At 45.1% G+C, this 22,246-nt stretch overlaps 1 protein-coding gene across 4 annotated transcripts in view; it reads left to right on the plus strand.

The window, feature by feature from the left end:
- Nucleotides 1-22,246, plus strand: part of WDR61 (WD repeat domain 61) — a 43,208-nt gene that overhangs the window by 20,255 nt on the left and 707 nt on the right. For all 4 annotated transcript variants that reach the window (XM_029594697.1, XM_029594700.1, XM_029594698.1 and 1 more), the window contains 4 exons: nt 66-159; nt 358-451; nt 1,739-1,831; nt 14,780-14,858. In XM_029594697.1, the coding sequence (XP_029450557.1) occupies nt 66-159; nt 358-451; nt 1,739-1,831; nt 14,780-14,858 (360 nt within the window). The remainder of the gene's footprint in view (nt 1-65; nt 160-357; nt 452-1,738; nt 1,832-14,779; nt 14,859-22,246) is intronic.

The following is a 22,246-nucleotide window of genomic DNA, read 5'->3' on the forward strand; positions in this document are numbered from 1 at the left end:
TATAGATTGAGTAATATACTTAATACTTCATGGGTAATTTATCTCTTTAAGTTATGTCATTGCAGAGCCCAGATGGAAAATATTTGGCCAGTGGTGCAATCGATGGAATTATCAATATTTTTGATATTGCAACCGGAAAACTTCTGCACACGCTGGAAGGTAGGCATAAGTGAACTGTTGATCCAGATGCAGTGAGTGAATCGGTGTTCTTTTTTGAGCTGATGTCTATAATTGGGTAGTTTTTAGATTGAGATTATGCTGATCTGATTATTCTGTTGCTAAGCATTGCAGTGACACGGTTGTGCACAGCTTGTCCATGTGTTACAGCCCTTCTGCCTTTTCTCCTCTGTGCCCCAGGACATGCAATGCCCATCAGGTCACTGACATTCTCCCCCGACTCTCAGTTGCTGGTCACTGCTTCTGATGATGGATACATCAAGATTTATGATGTGTAAGTTGTAGTTACTTTAGGCCAATTTCCCTAAATACTACTGACCTTTTCAGTAAAATCCAGGCATCTATGAAATGTGTAGGGTAAAGATACTGTGGTAGATAGTCAAAAGTCATTTGGACAGATAACTTTTCAGTTATCCAGCTATATATGGCTGCTTTTGGGAATTTCAACCACTTATCCAGTAAAAATATAGCTGGATATAAATGTGGCGTTACTGCAGTGTTCTAGGGAAGCGTTCATTTATCTGGCTAACTTAGCTAAATATTGGGTTTACCTGGCTAGGTTAGTTGGATAATTAGTTACTTACCTGGCTGTTTGGGAGGGAGGGGGGGCGGAAGGGGTAATTTGAAGATTTTTTTTTAGTGGAGGGGGAGGCCCGGGCTGGCAGCCATCCTTATTTGTAACTTTAAATGCTTGCCTTTTTTTTTTTTTTTTTTTTTAAGGTTGAGGTAGTTTGCTGGGTCAGCAAGGTGGTGGGGGGTGGAGGTGGGCATCAGACTGGGAGGCCCATGACAATATATATATTTTTTTTTAAGGTGCGCTATTTACCCGGATATCTTTGAAGATATCCAGATAAGTTGTTAGTTTATCCAGCCACATGAGGCTGGATCACTTTAGGGCCTAACAGGTCATATTCAACCGGTGGCCGGTTAGGGTTAAAGTTAGCCGGTTATATGTGGCCTCACCATTACTGTCATTATAGGACAGGAAAAAAAAGTTAACATTTTAATAGGTTTTTGGGCTGGATGTATTTATTAGCTTTTCTTTTCTTTATAAAATATGCTCTATCCACTGTTGTAGGGGAGGAAGTAACCTGTCTCAAATTTTAGAAATGAAAAATAAATCAGTGCAGAGAAGGCTGATCTGTCACTGTGTTGCCATATGTGATGATGGTCAGGGCTCAGGTTGCTGCTGAATTGGCATTACTGGGTCCAAGGACTGCTTTTTGTCCCCACCTATTAACCAGCTAGAAAAACGGTTTTGCTTTCTGACACAGGAGATCATTTCTTGGGTGGTGACTACCAGGGAACCATGCTCCTTGTTACAACAGTCATGAAATGATTAAAAAAATAATACATAAGTTTGCGGTTAACTCAAAGAATTTTTCACTAGGTATATATAGTTCATTGTGGCGGGAATACAAGTCTGTTTGTATAGCAGTGAACTGTAAATAATAATGTATTGTAAAGCCATGGCGAGAGAGATATTTGCAAAGCAGTTTTTGTGATTTGTTTCACCCTCCTTTAAACTTAATGTTGTCCTTTTTTTTTTTTTTTCTCATAGACAACATGCCAATCTAGCAGGCACATTAAGTGGCCATGCCTCCTGGGTATTAAACGTGGCTTTCTGCCCTGACAACATCCATTTTGTTTCCAGGTATTCTATTTTGTTTTGATTGTTGGAGAATTAAGGAGAAAATCTATAGCAGTTTTGACGGACTCTCAGTTGTCTGCTGCACTGTTGTGTAGCCTGATGGGAGAGACTAGTGGAACTTCCCCGGGAACACAGGGTTCCCTTCCACCCCTTTTTTTTTTTTTTTTTTTGCTCCTGTCACACTTTGTGCACATGAGGTTTGCACACTGGCACTGACCTGTAATCCAGTTCAACAGTATGAGGAGCAATGTTCCCTCTGATATTTTCTGGGTGTGCACTCTTGGGGACATAATTTCAGCTGTGAGCGGCAGGGGTAGGAAGCCACCCCCTCCAGTGTTCCGTGTAATATTTTAGGGGATGAGAGAGTGGGATGTACACTACTGTTGCACACACAACTTTGCAAGTGTGCTGGGGATGGGGACTTCGTATGTTGTTTCTTACCTTTCCAATCCCCATATGCACTTTCTACCACCTACCGACACCAGGAACCAGAGCTCTGTCTTTCTCTTCCTTTCTCCCTCATTTTCTTCATCTTTCTCATCAGCTTCCATCACCTCTCACATCTTTCAGCTCTTACCTACTTGTTCCACTCAGTTTTCCTCTCTTCTGCACTTTCATGCCTTTTCTTTGTCTCTCATTCCCTCCTCCACCAGCTTATATTCCTGTGTGTTCTCATCATCCTTCACCCCTATAATGCTTCTTTCCTTTATGTCCTGCAGACGACCAGTCCAGATCAACGGGTTTTCCCACCTACCAGCAGATGGAGGCAGAGGACCGGTTCCTTGCCTTCACACTGCCTCTCTATATAATGTGGTCTAGTCAGAGGAGGCGTTGGTAGCCCTCTGTCTCCAGCAGATAGTAGGTGGATGGTCTGGCAAAATAAAATAAGACGAGCAGGATGGGGCCTCGAAGTTTAAGTGCCCAGGAAGTGGGTAGCACTCCTCCCTAGTAGGCTGGGGCCGAGTCAGGGGATCGAGTGCAGGAATGGCCACCAGTTTCTTCTCTTCCCTGTCCCCAGGGCAAATGGGGATCGGCCTCTGTATTTCCCAGCCTGTGAAGTAGCAGTGGCAACAAAGCTGCATAAGTCTGCCGCAGATTCTTCCCATGCTTCCCCTCCCCCTTGGAGAGCAGGTATGAAGAAGGGGAGGAAGTGTGGGTGATGAGGGACTTGGTGCACACCAAGTATTGCTGGCTCCTTTTGCAGGACCTGTGACGGGGGAAAAAAGAGCAGTGCAGCCCGCAAGAGGAAAAGGAACATTTGGATCATAGCCTCGTGGTTCCCATCGCTATCCCTACCGCTGGCACAAGGGCTCCTGGGAGCATCAGGCCTACAAAGATCTTCCCCTATATGGGAGCCATTGCAGGAAGGCCAGAGGCCCCCAAGTTTGGAGGGGTTGCATAGCCCAGAGTTTTCAGTGCAATTTATCAAGAAGATGCACACGGCCTATTTATAGCTAAAGAGGCAGCAGTATCCTTGGCACCAGGGCCCTCTGGGCAGGAAGGAAAGTCCCTCCACAAAGAGAGCACACTGGGAATTGGGGAATATCTCCCTGGTGCCATTGCTCTAAGGGAAGAAGACATTCCCTTAGGAGAATCAGACTAGGAGGAAGAGCCAGAAGTGGGTGAACTGCATTCCCAGACCAAAGACTCAGCAGTTAGGCTGTTTACACAGTAGGAGATGAGTGCTTTTGGTTTTGTTTTTTTTTAACTTTTTATTTGTAGTTTTTTTAAACAGGCACCAACAACTACAGCGTACCTTAATCGATTGACACAGGTTGAATAACACTGCAGATAGATTGCATAAATGACACATATCAAAAAAACAACGGAGGGTCTCATTCAAATCGCCTCGCTCATCCTTCTGTCTATACAAACAATACTTTCTGACTTCAGGAATCAGTTACTTATTTCATTGCCATGCCAGGTCCAGTATGGGCCCCAAGTCTGTTTATATAATTCCATCTTATTCTGAAACATATGTCAGCTTTTCAAGCATGGCTATCTCAGCGAATTTCATATCTCAATGGGGCGTATTTACCTTGATGAGCCGCATGCAACAAATGCCCAGCCGGTTTCCTATTTCCCCTCATTTGCCATTTGTTTGCCCATTTTCCCAACAAATACAAAGTTACATTTACTGTTAGCTGTTGTTTACATATTCTGGAGATGCAGTTTGTAATTTCTAACCAAAACGTCTGCGTTTCAATACATTCCCACCACATATAGAGATTTGTTCCAATCATCCCACATCCCCTTCAGCATAATTGACTTACATTGTTAAATCTAGCAAAGAACACAGGTGTATGATATGTGCGATACAATCTACCTTATAAATGGGCTCTGACCGACGGCCCGCAAATGCGCAGTAGAGAGCAGCTCTACCACGCATGCGTGGGCGAGCACGTCAGTCAGAGCGGAGCGTGCCCGAAAAAAAAAAATGGCGCTGGGTCTTTAGGAGCAGGAGCGGCAGTGGCGAGGAGCGGGAGGAGCAGTAGCAGCGGCGACGATGACGAGCAGGAGCGAGAGAAGTGACGACGATGAGCAGGAGCGGCGGCAGCGACGACGACGCACGCGAAGGAGGGAGGGACAGACACCCTGCCGGTTGTGGAGGAGCTGAAAGGGGAGGGGATTGAGAGAGGGGGAGTGAGTGAGGGGAGGGGGGAGGGAGAGAGTGAGCTGAGGGGAGAGGGAGGGGGGAAGGTGAGAGGGAGGGAGAATAGAGGGGGGAGAGTGAGGTGAGGGGAGAGGGAGTGGGAAGGAAATGGACCAAAAATATTTTTTTAAATGTAGCCCGTTTTTACGGGCTTAACGGCTAGTACTTTATAAAGCAGTTCTTGACCCTTGTTACAAATAGAGATACTTCTTGCAGCTTTCCGTATGGATTTCCAATATTGTGCATCTACATTAGTATTTAGGTCAGTGTCCTGTTGCTGAATTAGTTTAGCCGCTGTTTCAGCCTCTCAAAGTTTAGATCTAATAGTAACATAAGTCAGATATGAAATGTCTCGCTCTTTTTTTGCATCATAGCACCCCTTCTAGTAGTGGTATTATTTCTAAAGTCTCTAATACTTTTTGCAGCTGAAGGAAAGACAGGTGAAGGAGGATATGACGAAAGGTAACCTGATCCTTACAGGCATGAAGAAGCCAGTGAAAGCATTTGTGCTGCATTGTGCCATTCAGAATACGATGGCAACAGCGAGGGAGACTCTAGAGCTGGCATTAAAACATTTCAGAACCATGGAAAAGTTGTATCCCCTGCAAAGAAGAGAGAAATTCTTTAGAACACTTCATGGTGATGTGTTAGCAGCATTGTCAAAGAGAACTACAATTTTTGTAGATGGGCAGGATAGTAAACTGGATAAGTCTATGAAAAGATCCTTTGACCTAGCTAGTGTAGCCTTGCAAGCAGCAATATGCGGGGGCTATGTGGCAATGGCAATGGCCTGTTGGTTACAGCAGAGACAGACAACAAAGGACTAGATGGGCCTGGACCAAGTACTCATGAATCTGGGTAGCCTTTCTGGCATTACCTTATATAACCTCATAAGGATCTCTTCTAAACAGGTGACTATGTTGGTCATCTCCAGGTGATTGCTGTGACTAAGAAACTGGTCAGCAGATTCAGCCTCCAAAGCAAAGTTGACCAGGCTACTATTTAAAGGGAACCTGTTATTTGGTGAAGATCTGTCCAAAATGGTAAAAGAGTTTGGAGAATCAAAGCTGCAGAAAATGCCGGAAGACTTGGCTCAAAACCTTGGCTAAATGATGTCAGACAGATATGGACGGGAAAATCAGGCATACAGAAGGCCAAGTCTTCCGGGAGGTCGCAGCACTTTCGAGACAGTAGGCAGGGTAAGTTCAGAGGAGCATCTTCAGGGAAAAGGACCTTCTGACAATTATGGAAGTCGCTCCTCGATCCCACTGGTGGGCTGTCGCCTGCAAAAGTTCTGTGAGGAGTGGATCCATATCATAAGAGGTGGTTCACCAAGGATACATATTAGAGCTGAAGGCTCCAATACATGAAAGTTATGTCAGATCGCCTTTCAGGGGCTCAAAGAAACGAGTTCTGGAAGATGGTATATAAGTTATTTCAGTTGAGTGCAATGTGCCTGTACTGAAGCAAGAGCAAGGAAGAGGAAGATACTTGATATATTTTATTGTACCAAACAAGGAAGGGATGTTTCGACCAGTACTAGACCTAAAAGGCATAAACAAGTATCTGAATATACCCCATTTTTGGATGGAGTCACTGACGATGGTTATTACATATCCTTGTTGGACCTCACAGAAGCATACCTGCATATAGTGATCAGGCAAAGCTATCAGCAGTTTGTGATATAAGGTTGCCATTTTCAGTTCAAGGTGCTACTGCTAGAGCTAGCAACAGCACAGAGAACCTTTACAAAGGTGATGGTGGTAATAGCGGCGTTCCTCTGCAAGGAGGGAATTTGCGTTCACCCATACTTGGATGATTGGCTGATAAGAGCCAGCTTGTTCCAGGATGGAGTGCAAGCAACTCAGAGGGTAGTTGGGTATTACAGGACCTTTGCTGGCTAGTGTACCAAGCCAGAAGCCACATGCAGCCATCACAAAAATTGATGCACCTTGGGACTCAATTCGATACAAGAATAGGCAAAGTGTTTCTACCACAGCAGAAGATTTATAAGCTGCAGCAGCAGATCATAGCAATCCTGAAGAACCAAAACAATACAGCCTGGGCATATTTACACCTTCTGGGCTCAATGGAAGCAACTATAGAGGTAGTCCCCTGGGGAGGGCTAATATGAGATTCCTACAAGAGAGTCTCCTGTCTAGATGGTCACCGCAGGAGGGAAACTTCAAGCGGCTCCTGTTTTCAGCAAAGGCAAGAGGCAGCCTGGACTGGTGGCAGTCCAGTAGCAACCTGGAGAAAGAGGTAGACCTAGATACTCCCCAGTGGATAACAGTAGCCACAGATGCCAGCAGAAAAGGATGGGGAGCGCATTGAGAAGCATATTTAGCGTAAGGTATATGGTCAGTAAATACCCTGGAAACAAGGGCAATCTGGCTGGCATTGGTGGAATTTCAGGGAATACTCCAAGGGAAAGCAGTAAGGATGTTTCAGACATTGCCAGAGCAATGGCATAGGTGAATAAGCAAGGAGAGATACAAGGTGCAAACAGGCCCAAAAAGATGCCCAGTTGAGGATGCAATGGGCAGATAAGCAGCTACAAGCATCTCCGCAACTCATATAGTAGAAACAGACAATGTTCAAGCAGATTTCTTAAGTCACCAAGAGCTGGACCCAGGGGAATGAGAGCTGGCGGAATTTGCCTTCGATCAGATGGGGATGACCCATTTGGGACTTGATGACAACCCACAAAAATACAAAGGTGGAGCAGTTTTTCAGCAGGTCAAGAAGCAGCCTTGCCAAGGAAATGGATTCATTGACACAGAGCTGGCCATAAGGGGTACTATTGTACATATTTCCGTCACGGACGATGGTGGCCAGGGTACTCAGAAAGATCGCGAGTCATCCAGGAATGGTAGTGATGGTGGCCCTGGACTGGCCGAGACGTCCTTGGTATGCAGATCATGTTAGGTGCAGCACAGAGGAACCAATAAAATTCAGCTTAGTTGTAGGTCTGCTTCATCAGGACTCAGTGTACATGGAGGACCCAAGTCCCTTATCACTTATGGCCTGGCTATTAAGAGACAGAGATTGTGGAAGAAAGGGTACTCAAGACAATTAATCTTAACCTTATTAGAAGCATAGAAAGCTTCCACCTCTTGTGCATATACAAGAATTTGGAAATGCTTTGAGAACAGGTGGAATTGCCAGTAATCTTGCAGTTCCTGCAGGTAGTGCTGGAGAAAAGCTTAGCGGTGAATTATTTAAAAGTGCAAGGAGCAGCAATTGCCTGCTTCAGAAGCCAAGTTAAGGGGGGTCCCTGTAGGCACACACAAGGACATAAGTAGGTTTTTAAAGGGAGCAAATTGAGTATGCTCTCCTAGGAGAAACCAGGTGCCATCATGGGATGAAAACCTGGTGCTGAGAGCACTGACACAGCCGTCCTTTGAGCCAGTCAAACAGGCATCAGTGAAAGATCTCACACTTGAAACGGTATTTCTGGTAGCAATCTGTTCAGCTAGAAGAATCTCAGAGCTACAAGCTCTGCAGCGACTCATATTTTATTGTTCTCCAGAGAAAAGGTCACAATCAGACCGGTTCCCTCATTCTTATACCAAGGTGATATCACAATTCCATATTAATGAGACAGTAGTGCTGCCAGGATTTAAGGAAGAAGCGGGAGTGAACAGGAAGACACCCACGAAAGGACTTGATGTAAGAAAGATCCTTCTTTGCTTCAGGAGGCCACTAATTACTTCATAAAGTTGGATAGGTTGTTTGAGCTGTATGCAGGGCCATGTAAAGGGAAGGCAGCATCAAAGACTTCTATTGCAAGATGGATTAAGGAAGCAATAGCTTTAGCTTAAATGCTTAAGGGGAAGAAAGTGCCAGAGGGGCTCAAAGCACACTCCTCCAGGGCCCAACCGGCAAAATGGGCAGAATCCGGGGCAGTTTCACCACTAGATATCTGAAAGCAGCTACTTGGTCCTGGCTGCATTCCTTCACTAAACACTATAGGTTAAACTTGCCAGGAACAGAAGGATGTGGCATTTGCCAATGGAGTGATGAAAGCAGCCCTGGGACACTCCTGCCCGGGAAGAGTGCTGCTCAAGTACATCCCTGTTGGTCTGGACTGGTCTGCAGGACGTGAAGGAAGGTGAAATTGATTCTTACCTGCTAAATTCCTTTCCTTTAGTCCTGACAGACCAGTCCAGAACCCACTCTAATAGGAATTTTCTTTTCTTTGCTTTATTTTATGTAATTGTAAAGTATGGGAAAGTATCAGAGTTTAGGGAGTATGAAAGATACTGTAGAAACCCAAGGAAGGGGAAGAGTGACATTGATGCTCAAATTCTTTTTGTTTTTTCTTAATACATTTCTTTTTGCCAGACCTTAAACACAATGAAAAGAAAGTGTTTAATTGTAACTATGGGGGAAAGAAAGGAAAACTTGATTCTTACCCGCTAATTTTTGTTCCTGGAATACCTCAGATCAGTCCAGACAAGTTAGTTTTGCATCTCTACCAGCAGATGGAGGCAGAGAATAAAAACTTTTCAGGCACTGCTACTTAACCGAGAGTGCCACCTGCAGTCCTTCAGTATTTTTCTGACTCCAGCAGATGGCAGAGGTGCAAACCTGCAGGCCAGAGATTAAAAAAAAAAAAAGAAAGGAAAATATAAGAAATTCAAGAAGTTAGTAAAGTCTTGTGCTCCCCGTGGTGTTAGGTTCCTTTGTGGGCCATCCCTCGAGTTGAGCAGAGCAAGCAGTGGGGATGGTAATCCCTGTTCTGGCTCGGCCCTCAATTTCCAGAGGGAGTGAAAGCCATGGTTCCTGGTTCCCTCTGAGGCCTTCTCACCCTCCTCCGACAGCCAGGAGCAGGAAAGTATATCTTTCTTTTTCTTGGGGCTGCTTGATTGCTGTTTCTTTAAAAAAAAAAAACAAAAACAAAGGAGCTTAGGAAAGCAGGGCTGTTTGCTCGACTGTATCTTGGCAGTGTAACCATTGCTGGCTGTGTCTCAGTGTTGAGACCATTGCCTAGGGTGAGAGGGGAAGCGCACAACTTGCCTTCAGCACCAGGGGCCCGGGCAGCATCGACAGCAGCGCTGCAGCTCTTGAGGGGGGGGGGGGGGTAGTTTTGCTACAGGCCTCAGAAGAAGCATGGCGCCTCCCAAGAGCATGGGAAAATGTTGGGCCTGTGGGGTGAGAAAATCGTGCCTCGATGGAGCTCTTTGTGCGCCAGCTGTGCCTCCAAAAGTGCAGGGACCTCCACAGAGATCTCGGGCAGTGGCCCCAGCACACATTCTTCAGGCCCTATTCTGCAGACCTGGGGGGCGGGGGGGTCAGAGGAGAGATGGTGGTTATGTTGTTTCCACATGGCAGGAGGCATGCTGTTGCTAGGGAATTTAGGGACTCCCCTCCCCCACTCTCTCCGTAAAAGATGGAGAAATGGGCAGGGGAGCCAGAGGCCACAGTGGAAAATAGCTCCAGTGGGTATGAGGAATTTTCCACGGATTTTGAACTGCTGCTTCATAAGGCCTATCTGGCAAAAAGGGAGGCAGCAAGTAAGCATCCGGTCACCCAGAAGTCCCAGCACTTGTCTGAGAAGCCTAGGGCAGGTGTGTAGCCTAGATCCAGGGGGGATTCTTCGGCTCCTAGGTCTGGGTCGTCCGTCGGGGGAAGATGGAGAGACCTCTGAGGACTTTGAGGATGAAGATCTCCAGGAGGGCCCGCAAGATGATCTGGGAGTTGATCCTGTGAGTGCTCCAGCGGATAGTGAACCTGATGTGGTGGAGGTTCCTGTTGCGGAAGGAGATGACCCAAGGGTTGTGAGATTATTCCGTATGGAGGAACTGTGGCCCCTCATTCCCCACGTGTTGGAGGACCCTAGGGATCAAGTTTACACAGGAGGATTCTGATAATGAGTAGGTGCACCCAGTGTTAGACAGCCTGTGTGGCCCACCATAGGTTTTTCCTTTGCCAAAGAAAATGAAGTTAGTGGACCCAGGAGTGGGAGTCTCCTGAGGCAGGGCTGAAAGTGGCCAGGGCTATGGCTAAGTTGTATCCCCAGCCGGAAGAGACCCTGGTGCTGTCTGGATGTGGCGGTGTCTGCAATAACCAAGACAACGACCTTTCCCGTGGCAGGGTTGGCAGCACTGAAGGATGTCCTGGATTGGAAGCTGGAAATCCTGCTGAAGAGATTGAGGTATCGGCATTGAGCCTTCAAGCCGCAGTTCTGTGCTAGTCTGATGCAGAGAGCTTGTTTGTTCTGGGTCCAGGAGGCACAGGAGCAGACATCAGTGGCTCCTGCTGAAGCCAACCATGCAGCTCAGTTGGAGGCAGGGGTGGCACAATAGGGCGGTGGATGTGAAGTGTAAAGCGCAGCTGTGTAATCCCCCCTTTAAAGGGAAGCTGTTGTTTGGAGAAGATCTGGAACAGCTGATGAAACATTTGGGAGGAATCGAAAGGGAACAAGTTGCCCGAGGATAAGAAGACCATCAAGAAGAGCTTTCCACCACGTTTCACTTTCAAGAGATGAGGATGTTTTGCTCCAATAGGAATTGTTCCGTCTCGATGCAGAAACAAGGTTCTGGAAGGCAGCAGTCCTTTCAGGGGTCATGTAGGCCTTCCAGAGATACCAGCCAGGGGGCCGCAGGACGTAAAACCTCCCAATAAAGGAGGACCAGTCCACTCTTCCCTGGAAGCCGTTGGAGGAGTGCCGAGTTTTCATATGGGGACACTGCGCATGGTTGTAGCAGCAGTCCACAAAGGAGAGCTCCTTGCGCCCCTGGACTTGTCGAAGGTGTATCTTTATATTCTGATTTGGATGGACCATCAGAAGTTTCTTCTTTTCATAGTGCTGGGTCAGCATTTTCTGTTTTGGGCCCTTCCTTTCAGACTGGCGACAGTGCCACGAACCTTCATCAAGATGATGGTGGTGGTGGCTGTGGCCCTACGCAAGGAAGGAGTTCTGGTTCATCGTTCCTGGACAATTGACTCATTCAAGTAAAGTCGGAGGAGGAGAGCGAGAGGTAGCTTCGGTGGGTGATGAACACCATGCAATTACTAGGTTGGGTCATAAATATGTCAAAGAGCTATCTGGTTCTGACCCAATTCTTGGAGTATCTGGGGGCTCTATTTGATACAAGGAAGGGCAGGGCATTCTTGTCGGAAGACAGAGTGAGGAGGTTACAGGCACAGGTGACATGCCTACTTCGTCTTATGTTGCCAACGGCTTGGGATTACTTTCAAGTGCTCGGTTCCATGGCATCTACGTTAGATTTGATTCCATGGGTGTTTGTGCACATGAATCTCTACAGCGCACTCTGTTGTCCAGGTGGGACCTGTTGTCGGGTAAATATCTTCTGCTGTTGCCCCTGGTTGCAAGAATCCAGGTCTAGTCTCTATTGGTGGCAGTCTCAGCGCAATCTGATGAAGGGAATGGACCTGAAACCCCGGGCCTGGGTGGTGGTCACCATGGATGCAGGTTTGCGTGTTTTTGGACAATGCGACAATGGTGGCGTACATCAACCATCAAGGCGGGATGAATAGTTGTATGGTAGCTCTGGAGGCACGGCATTTGTTCGTGTGGGCAGTGCACCATTTCGAGGGCATAGTGGCCTTGCATGTTGCAGGGGCAGGAAACTAACAGGCAGACTTGCTCAGCAGGCAGCAACTGGACCCAGGGGAAGGGGAGTTGTCCCACAAGGCTTGGAACCACATTTGTGCCTGGTGGGGTGTTCCCCAGCTGGGCCTCATGGCGACACGGTTCATTGCAAAGACAGAGAGGTTTCTCAATCCCAGAAGAGAGGTCAATTCGGTGGGCCTGGTTGCTGTAGTGTGCCCTTGGCCATTGCATGGGTCCTGTTGTATGTGTTTCCTTCTTGGCCTCTGGTCGGTCAAATTCTGAGGCGTATAGAGGCATATCCCAGTTCATGATGTTGGTAGCACCCGAGTGACCGCGGTGTCCATGGTTTGCAGATCTGGTGTAGCTGGCGGTGGTTGGATCCCTTCGGCTGTCTCGTCTACCAAAGTTGCTGCCTCGGGGGCCCATATTTTCAGATCAAGAGGATCACTTTTGTTTCGCGGCTTGGTTTTTGAGAGAAGGCGGCTGCGCCTGGAAGGTTATTCAGAGCAGATTATCTCCACGTTTCTCCAGGCTTGTCAACCTGTCATTTTGGCATATATTCAGGTCTGGAGGGCGTTTGAGTCTTCGTGATTTCAGAGACAGGTGCATCACCTGTTAGTGGAGGTTCCTCTCATCTTGGAATCTGTGCAACAGGGCTTGTCTAAGGGTCTCGCCTATAGTTCCATTCGCATTCAGGTGTCAGCTTTGGGCTCTTTTAGGGGCAAAGGGCGAGGTAGGTTTTTGGCCTTGCATCCGGATGTGGTTCGTTTCTTAAAAGAGATTAAGCATTTGCGACTTACAGTCCGTAGGTTATGCCCAGTTTGGAGCCTTAATTTGGTCCTGCAGTTTTGTGTGGGGCTACCAAATGATGGTATATAAAACTCATCAAATAAATAAATAAATTTGAGCCTTTGAGGAGAGCGACTCTGAAGGCAGTGTTCCTGGTGGCCTTCTGTTCGGCCAGACAGGTTTCGGAGATACAGGCTCTGTCTGTCTTGCAAGAATCCCTTTCTGTGGATTTCCCATGACTGGGTTTCCTTGCGGACGGTCCCCTCTTTTTGGTCTAATCAATCAATCAGTAGACCTTCTGGCTTTTCTGGAGTGGTCTAAGGATTCCCCTAGGGGCAGGGATCTGTATCTTTTGGATGTGAGGAGAACTCTGTTGCATTATCTGGAGCTGTCAAATAGTTCCGGTGCTCTGATAATCTTTTTGTCTTGTATGGGGGCAAGAAGAAAGGAGAGAAGGCCTCAAAGGTTAGCATTTCCCATTGGTTGAAAGCGGCTGTTTGCACGGCCTATGTTTGTAAGGGCCGTCAACTTCCAGCGGGGCTGAAGGCACACTCCACAAGATCGCTAGCCACTTCCTGGGCAGAATGTCAATTGCTGTCGCCTCAGGAGATTTATAACGCTGCGGTGTGGTTCTCGTTGCATTCTTTCGCCAGACATTACGGCATGGATGTGAGGGAGCAGGAAGAAGCGTTCTTTGATGAGTGTTCTGCATGTAGGTCTTTTGGGTTCCCGCCCAGTCTAGGGGTGCTTTGGTACATCCTACTTGTCTGGACTGATACGGGTATGTTCAGGAAAGGAAAATTTGTTCTTATCTGCTAATTTCGTTCCTGTAATACCACAGATCAGTCTGAGACCCATCCCGTCGCTGCCGAAAGACTGTTTTTTGCCAACTGGTGGTTCAAGTTGGTTTGCCTTTCAGGGTAATTGGGCAGTTGTTGATCATGGCTTGGGTTTTTCAGGTTTAGTTTTTGAGAATGTTTTGGGCTTCAGTTTTTGGGGTTTTACAACGCTATGGTTTTCCATGTTGGCCCGAGAAAGGGGTTTGGGGGGTTACACCTTGGCTTGGGTACAGGTCAGTACTGAGGGGACTGCAGGTGGCACTCTGTTATGTAGCAGTGCCTCAAAGTTTTGTTTCTCTGACTCTCTCTGCTGGTAGGGAGGCAAACCCCACTTGCCTGGACTGATATGTGGTATTACAGGAATGAAAATTATCAGGTAAGAACCAATTTTCCTATTCTAGCGATGTATATAATATTAAAATAAGCCTCCAGTGCAAATACTGTGAATAATAAAAAAGATGCATTCATACTCCCTCAGAACCCCCTACTAAAACAGCATAGGTGCATAGAGAACACTAGATTGTAATCAATCATGACACACCAAAAAACATTTATCGAAAACTTTGAGCAAATTAGTGTTAAAAAATGCAAACCAAAAAGTACTTTTCAACTTTCAAAAACAATTTTACTGTATATGCGTAATCATTCGTTCCACTTGATCATATATATCACAAATGTTATTCATGAATGTCAAGACGTTTCCTCCATAGGTACACCAGCATGTTACTTCCTCCCACACAGTGTGCCAGGAGCTGTATACACTAAATGCTTATGTTTTAAATAATTGAAAACTTTTTGAAAGCATTTTAAAGATTTTTCACTATATTATAGCGGCTTGCACAAAAACCTTATTGGGTGTAAGCAGGTACTGCCATTTTCAGTGAGTGCTTTGTGATCGATTTGATGTCCCTATAAAAAAGTGTTGATGTTAGTTATGGTTTGCGTTTGTAGGGTTGTCATGAAATATATTTTGAGATCATCATTCTATTGTTGCAACATAAGCCTTATGATCTTTTTTTTTTTGCTTCGAATTTATTGTGCTGGGTTACACGGTTGAGTCATGCAGTCATCTTCCTTCTTTTCCACAGTTCATCGGATAAAAGTGTAAAAGTTTGGGATGCCGCTTCTAGGACCTGCGTTCACACCTTCTTTGATCATCAAGATCAGGTAGATGAGAAAATGATAGGTGCCACTGCACAGATCTTGCTTTATACCACAGCCAAAGCCTGCTAGGTGGGATATTGTCATGGCAGAAGTCACTCCTGCATGCCTCTTAGCCAGAATCATCAGTGGCTGGATGTAATATAGTTTCCTCAGATATTTTATATGCTCATCCAAGACCCTTTTCAGAGACTTTGTATATTGCATGCTTGGTTTAATTCTAGATGATTCAGTCCAACCTTGAATTAAATAGGCTTGGTTCTTTGTTAAAAATGCAAAAAAACCAGAGACTGAATACTTTCTGTTAAGTCTTTTCAAGCCCCTTCAGGAAGAATTCACATGTTTTTCTTCAATGTTTCTAGCTATTTAACTTTTCATGCAGTTATACTATTTTCATTCCTCAGTGACCTGACCAAACCAGTGGTTTACTCTAAGCAGCTTCTATTCTTTTCTAAATGTTTGAGCAGCAGGGCACTTTCTTAGCGTCCAGTCAGATGAATCCAGAACAAGTGGGCCATGAACCTCTACCAGCAGATGGAGACTGAGCAAACTGACATCATAGTACATATACCCCTGTAGTGACGACAGCCTGCCAGTATTCTCTATCTCCAGCAGATGATGGACATGCATCTCCCTACTGGGGATTGCTTCATTTTAAAGAAAAGGAGAATTAAGGAAATTTGCTCCGCTCTCCTGCGGTGATACCAAGTTGGTCCCTCCCACAGTTGAGAATTTCTGAGGTGGTTTTTGTGGTCCCTCTGAGAAATGCCTTGGTCTGCTAGCTGGTTTTCAGCCAGCATGGACTTAGCTGCTTGAGCAGCTGAAAGGCAGCAGGTGCAGAAAGCCGAGCACGGCAGTGACGGCACATGCCCTCTTCCCCCCTACAGCCGGAGACAGTCTGTGTACTCAGCCAGGTAAGGCTGAGCGCTGGTAAATTTAAAAATAAATAAATTATACAGAGACTTAGAAGGAGGTTTTTGATGTGTAGGGCTTTCTCCTTCCTCCAGTCCCTGTGCTTGGCGCATCATTCTGACAGTCATCCCACTCTGGTGGGAGATGGAGGGACATGGGCAGGCTGGTGGCTTGAGCAGCCTCCTTAGGCTAGGCCCTGCTCCGAGGCTTTTCACTGCTCGCTGCGTGGTAGTCCGCAACAGCATTTTGCGCGCTTTCTAAGGCTGCCCTCCTATAAGATTGTCGGTCTGGCGCACAACCTGCGCTTCCAGGTTGTGCGCCCAGTTTTTGGATGCACAGTCTGGCCTTTTTATCAGTGCGTCCACGTTAAGCGATGCCACAGTGGCCGCATGCTTACCTTTGCACACAAATGGTACTGTACGCTTAAGTTTTTTGTGACATGGACGAAGAAGAGGATCCAGATTCTTTGGAAGATGGGAAAACTCCCCCTGGATTAGAACCGTACTGTACCATGTTACAGTTTTTCCATAGAGACGACTTGCCAGCCCTGATTTCCCAGACCTTGAAGAGGTTTGGGAGTTCCTGGGGCGGTCTCTATGTTGGAACCAAAGTAGAATCCCATTCTGATTTCCCTACAGAAAGTCTTTGCTACTTTTCAATACTGGAAGCCAGCCAGGAGTTGATTGACCTGGAATGGGATGCCCCAGAAGCAAGTTTTAAAGGTGGCCGAGCGTTAGAAGCTCTATACCCACTGGATCTGGCAGTGAGAGAACGTTTGTGTTTACCTAAAGTGGATGTGCTGGTCTGTGCCGTCTCCAAGCGAACAACTATCCGAGTGGAGGGATGAGCGGCCTAAAAGGATGGAGTCCATCCTTAAACAGGCCTTTGACACAATAGCAGTGACCTTACAGATTGCTTCTTGTTGTGCCTACTCCTCTTTTGGGAGGTGGATGACTCAGGTGCAAATTCCAGAGCAGTTATGGAACCCGCAGCCACTCTTTTAGCTGATGCGGTCTCGGACCTAGTTTGTACCTCGGCCAGAGGAGTGGCCTCAGTGGTGGCAGCCAGAAGACAGTTATGGCTGTGGAATTGGTCAGCAAATGCAACCTCCAAAGCAAATCTCACAAAGATGCTCTTTAAAGGATCACTCCTCTTCAGAAGCGAATTGGAAAAGATGGCCAATAAATGGGGTGAATCTCCAGTACCCCGGCCACCAGAAGATAAGAGAAAGCAGTTACAGTGCCCTCTCACACATAAGATGTCAATACAGGGGCTCCCAATGCTTTCGCCCCTACAGAAACTCAACATTTCAGAGGTCTCTGTCCTTTAGGAGGTCTCAATCCTTTTGGAGTCAGGCTCAGGTTCATCCCGAACCCCCCAGTGAAGTTTTGCCGACCCATCCTCTGAACGAGGAGATAGGGGGTTGACTGTCCCTCTTTTACCAGTGGTGGCTCAAGATCACTTCGGACAAATGGGTACTGGAGGTCATACGAGAAGGATATGCGCTGGAATTTCGCAGCACTCCTCGGGACATATTCATATCATCTCCTTGCAACTCCCAGCACAAGAAGCAGGCAGTGGAGACTATCCTGTTAAGGTTCCTCAGGATGAGGGCTATAATCCCAGTACCTGCGACCCAAGAAAATATGGAGCGTTATTCCATCTATTTCATCATATTCAAGAAGGAAGGTTCCTTTCGCCCCATCCTGGACCTCGAGTGTCAACCGAACTCTACGAGTGATTCATTTCTGCATGGAAACCCTATGCTCCGTGATAATGGCTGTTCGATCAGGAGAGTTTTTAACCTATCTGAGGCCTACCTACAATCTGGCAAGAACATCAACGTTCCCTATGCTTTTGTTAGCGCTGTGGACACTTGAGCCAGGACGATAGCTGGAACCACCACCGAGGGACGGCCCCCAGTGGTCCTCGTCGCCGGGAGGCGGTACAGGATTGGGAGACCCAGCTGAGGCTTCACCTATACCAACCCACGTTCCCCTCAGGTTGAGCCCTTGGGTACCGGGGCCAGCAAACTGTGAAAACAGGCTATATCATCTCTGAGCCTGTTGTTGTGGACCGCTCCCAGCGCACGGTGAGCCCTCTCCAGCTTGATAGTTGTCGCATCCACTGATAGAGATTCAGAGCGCAGGATCTGAGCACAGATGCTAGCCACAATGTGTTTGCAGTTGATAAATTCGGGGGATTCAGATGACCCCTGACACCTAAGATTAGCTCTTCTAGACCTGTTTTCCAGGTCTTCAATTCTGTTCATGGGGTCAGTATTAGCCTACAACAATTTATTCTGGGCCACTTTACAGCTATTGAGTTCAGAAGCTTGATCCTCCAGGCGGTTTTCTGTGTCCTCCACCCTGTTTCCCAGGGCTGCTACATCCCTTTATCTCGGCCATAACACTGTGTATCTCCCATTTTAGGTACTCCATGTCACCACGGAGCTCCCCAAACCAGCTGATGAAATTGCTCACTTCCACAGCCGCGTGTGCGTTCTGCATCTCACCATCCGAGCGGCAACGAATGTGAATTTTTGCAGGTCAATTTTTTTGCGTTGGGCTGCCATTACAGAACTATGGGCAGCCTTCTACAGTGGTTATGCACGCAGATCTGCACCAGGATGGGCCGATGGGGAGAGACTATTTGTGGTTGGTTCAGGAGCTCCGGAATCAGGCAGCCATCGCTGACCGTGATGTCTCTTCCTCCCTATTTACCTTCTTAATATACATCTTCAAATCTTGGCAAAGTGTTAGCAGACAGACTGAATAAGGGTATTGCTACACTGATTCATCAAGGTCAGGCTGGTTTCATTCCTAATAGGATGGCAGCGGACACCATAAGAAAGATAATAGATCTAGTCTGGTGCATGCAAAGAGAACACCAGCCTTCCTTTTGTCAGTTGATGTGGAAAAGGCCTTTAACATGGTCCACTGGGCCTTCTTGTTTACTACTTTTGGAGAGAATGAAATTTGGCCTTTCTTTTTGTAAACTGGATTCGAAAATTATATGAAAAAATTCAGCTTTACGTAAAGGTGAATAGGGAATACACAGACCTTTTCAAAGTAGCAAGGGGTTCTCACTAAAGCTGTCCGCTTTCCCCTTTACTCTTTACACTATTTTTGGAACCTCTTGCAATACAAATAAAAAATGATTGCATACAGGGAGTCAAAGTGGGTGGGGATACTTATAAACTTTCATTATTTGCAGATGATATCCTGTTTACTTTAACAAATCCTGAAAATTCTCTCTCAGAGACAGTTAAAGAATTATATAGATTTATCAGGGTTTTGGGATTCAAATTGAGCCTCAATACATCTGAAGTATTGAATATTTTAGTCCCAGCCAATCATATCCCCAATTTGAAGAGAAAATTCTCCTTTAAGTGGGCAAGGAGGAACATAAAATATTTGGGAATTCGTATAGGGGCAAAGTTAAGTGATTTAATCATAATTATATCCCTTTGATAAAAAATATTATGAGTGACTTGGAAAAATGGGACAGAATTAGCCTGTCATGGTTGGGATGTTGAGCTGCGATAAAGATGAATATTCTACCTAGGATGCTTTCTGTTCCAATCTCAATATCTAATTCTATGTTTAAACTTTGGCAGAAGAAACTATTTGGCTTTATAAGGAAAAAAGAGACCACCTAGATAGTCCCGAAAAGTAAAGTTTTTATCAAAATTGAAAGGAGGCTTGGGAACACCAAACATTATCTGGTACGATGTTGCTTCCCAGCTGAGAGCACTAATAGATTAGCATAGAAAGAGAGACAGTAAACTTTGGGTTAAGTTGGAACAAACACTAGTGGGCAATATGCCTTTATAGATAATGGTTTGGCAAACAAAGAGGAATTGGAACCGCTAAACATATTTCCACCAATTACGGTACTCTTCTCCTTTGCATCTTTGGTCTTTCTAGCCATCTGAATTGGTGGGACGTAGATATTTGTTTTTATTGTTCTGCTTTATACCGCAACACTGATTTCTCTCCAGGCCTTGAGTGGAAACGTTACCAGTATTGTTATGAAAGCGGTTTATGTTTGATGGAGCATTTATGGGATGGGAAGGGGATGAAAAAGTTTGAGAGTTGGGGAGATCAACTAAAACAGAAGGCTATGTGCTATTTTCTTTATTCTCAAATTAGATATTTCTTACTGTCAAGGCAGATTTGGGATGACTTGCTGAAGGGCAAGACTCTACTTGAAGGGTAAGGTAATTTGGTGGATTAATTAAGGTAAATCATCAGAAAGATATATAACTTTCTGAATAGAGATTTGCCTAAGGCTCCATCTCATATCCTTGTTTGAGAAAGGGATATTGGAATTGAAATAACTGAAAATGAATGGGATCTTTCCTTCTTACATACTAGATTACACATTCCATTTCCAAATGCTTATGATAAATGCCGGGAAGACAGGTCTATAATATGTGGTGATCATGTCCTTTTATGGTATTTTGGGGCAAGATATATTCCTTTTTAAAAGGCGTAATGGGTTTAGATTTGATAACTTCTCCCAAACTACAACTAATTATGGCAGCTAAAGTTGGAAAGATTTCTCAATATCAAAATCACAGAACATATAGAAAGACATGGTTTAATGGAACAAAGTCAGCATGGCTTTACCCAGGGCAAGTCTTGCCTCACAAATCTGCTTCACTTTTTTGAAGGAGTTAATAAACATGTGGATAAAGGTGAACCGGTAGATGTAGTATATTTGGATTTTCAGAAGGCGTTTGACAAAGTTCCTTATGAGAGGCTTCTAGGAAAAGTAAAAAGTCATGGGTTAGGTGGTGATGTCCTTTCATGGATTACAAACTGGCTAAAAGACAGGAAACAGAGAGTAGGATTAAATGGACAATTTTCTCAGTGGAAGGGAGTGGGCAGTGGAGTGCCTCAGGGATCTGTATTGGGTCCCGTACGTTTCAATATATTTATAAATGATCTGGAAAGAAATACGACGAGTGAGGTAATCAAGTTTGCAGATGATACAAAATTGTTCAGAGTAGTTAAATCACAAGCAGATTGTGATAAATTGCAGGAAGACCTTCTGAGACTGGAAAATTGGGCATCCAAATGGCAGATGAAATTTAATGTGGATAAGTGCAAGGTGATGCATATAGGGAAAAATAACCCATGCTATAGTTACACAATGTTAGGTTCCATATTAGGAGCTACCACCCAAGAAAGAGATCTAGGCGTCATAGTGGATAACACATTGAAATCATCGGTTCAGTGTGCTGCGGCAGTCAAAAAAGCAAATAGAATGTTGGGAATTATTAGAAAGGGAATGGTGAATAAAACGGAAAATGTCATAATGCCTCTGATTCGCTCCATGGTGAGACTGCACCTTGAATACTGTGTAGAATTCTGGTCGCAGCATTTCAAAAAAATATAGTTGTGATGGAGAAGGTACAGAGAAGGGTGACCAAAATAAGGGGAATGGAACAGCTCCCCTATGAGGAAAGACTAAAGAGGTTAGGACTTTTCAGCTTGGAGAAGAGATGGCTGAGGGGGGATATGATAGAGGTGTTTAAAATCATAAGAGGTCTAGAACGAGTTAATGTGAATCAGTTATTTACTCTTTTGGATAATAGAAAGACTAGGGGGCATTCCTTGAAATTAGCATGTGGCACATTTAAAACTAATCGGAGAAAGTTCTTTTTCACTCAACGCACAATTAGACTCTGAAATTTGTTGCCAGAGGATGTGGTTAGTGTAGCTGTGTTTAAAAAAGGATTGGATAAGTTCTTGGAGGAGAAGTCCATTACATGCTATTAATTAAGTTGACTTAGAGAATAGCCACTGCTATTATTAGCAACAGTAGCATGGGATAGACTTAGTTTTTGGGTACTTGCCAGGTTCATATGGCCTGGATTGACCACTGTTGGAAACAGGATGCTGGGCTTGATGGACCCTTGGTCTGACCCAGTATTTCATGTTCTTATGTTTTTAATGGAAGAATCCAGATGGCCCCTTGATGTCAGCAACCCACAGGGTATATAGATAGAATTTACAGATTGAACCTGATTACTGCTTTCAAGAATCATAAAATTTCCAAATTTGAGAAAGTATGGTCACAATTTATACAATGGAAAAAGGATCAGCCTTAGATACAGGACTAGGATGTAATAATGATAGAAACATAGAGAGAAATCATTACTTTCAATAGCAGTAATGATTAAACTTTTGTATCCTGGAGTTTCTGAACACTTTGTTGTTTTATACATAGCTACGCTTTTTCAGTTGATACCTGTATTTTTTCCCCTTCTTTATATTATTAGTGTGGGTGAGTTGGGAAGGGTTGGGATTGGAGATTGATAATTCTGTGTTGAACAGTATTCATATATAACTTAATTTGTGGTGGTTATTGTGTCTTCTGTGTTTAACACAAAATGTAAATGATTAAAAAAAATAGAATGCCCTCCTGAAGATGATAGTTTGGTAATAAAAAATTTGAATTTATTAATTTAT

This window comes from Rhinatrema bivittatum, chromosome 3 (assembly GCF_901001135.1).
Source record: "Rhinatrema bivittatum chromosome 3, aRhiBiv1.1, whole genome shotgun sequence".
Classification (NCBI taxonomy): Eukaryota; Metazoa; Chordata; class Amphibia; order Gymnophiona; family Rhinatrematidae; genus Rhinatrema; species Rhinatrema bivittatum.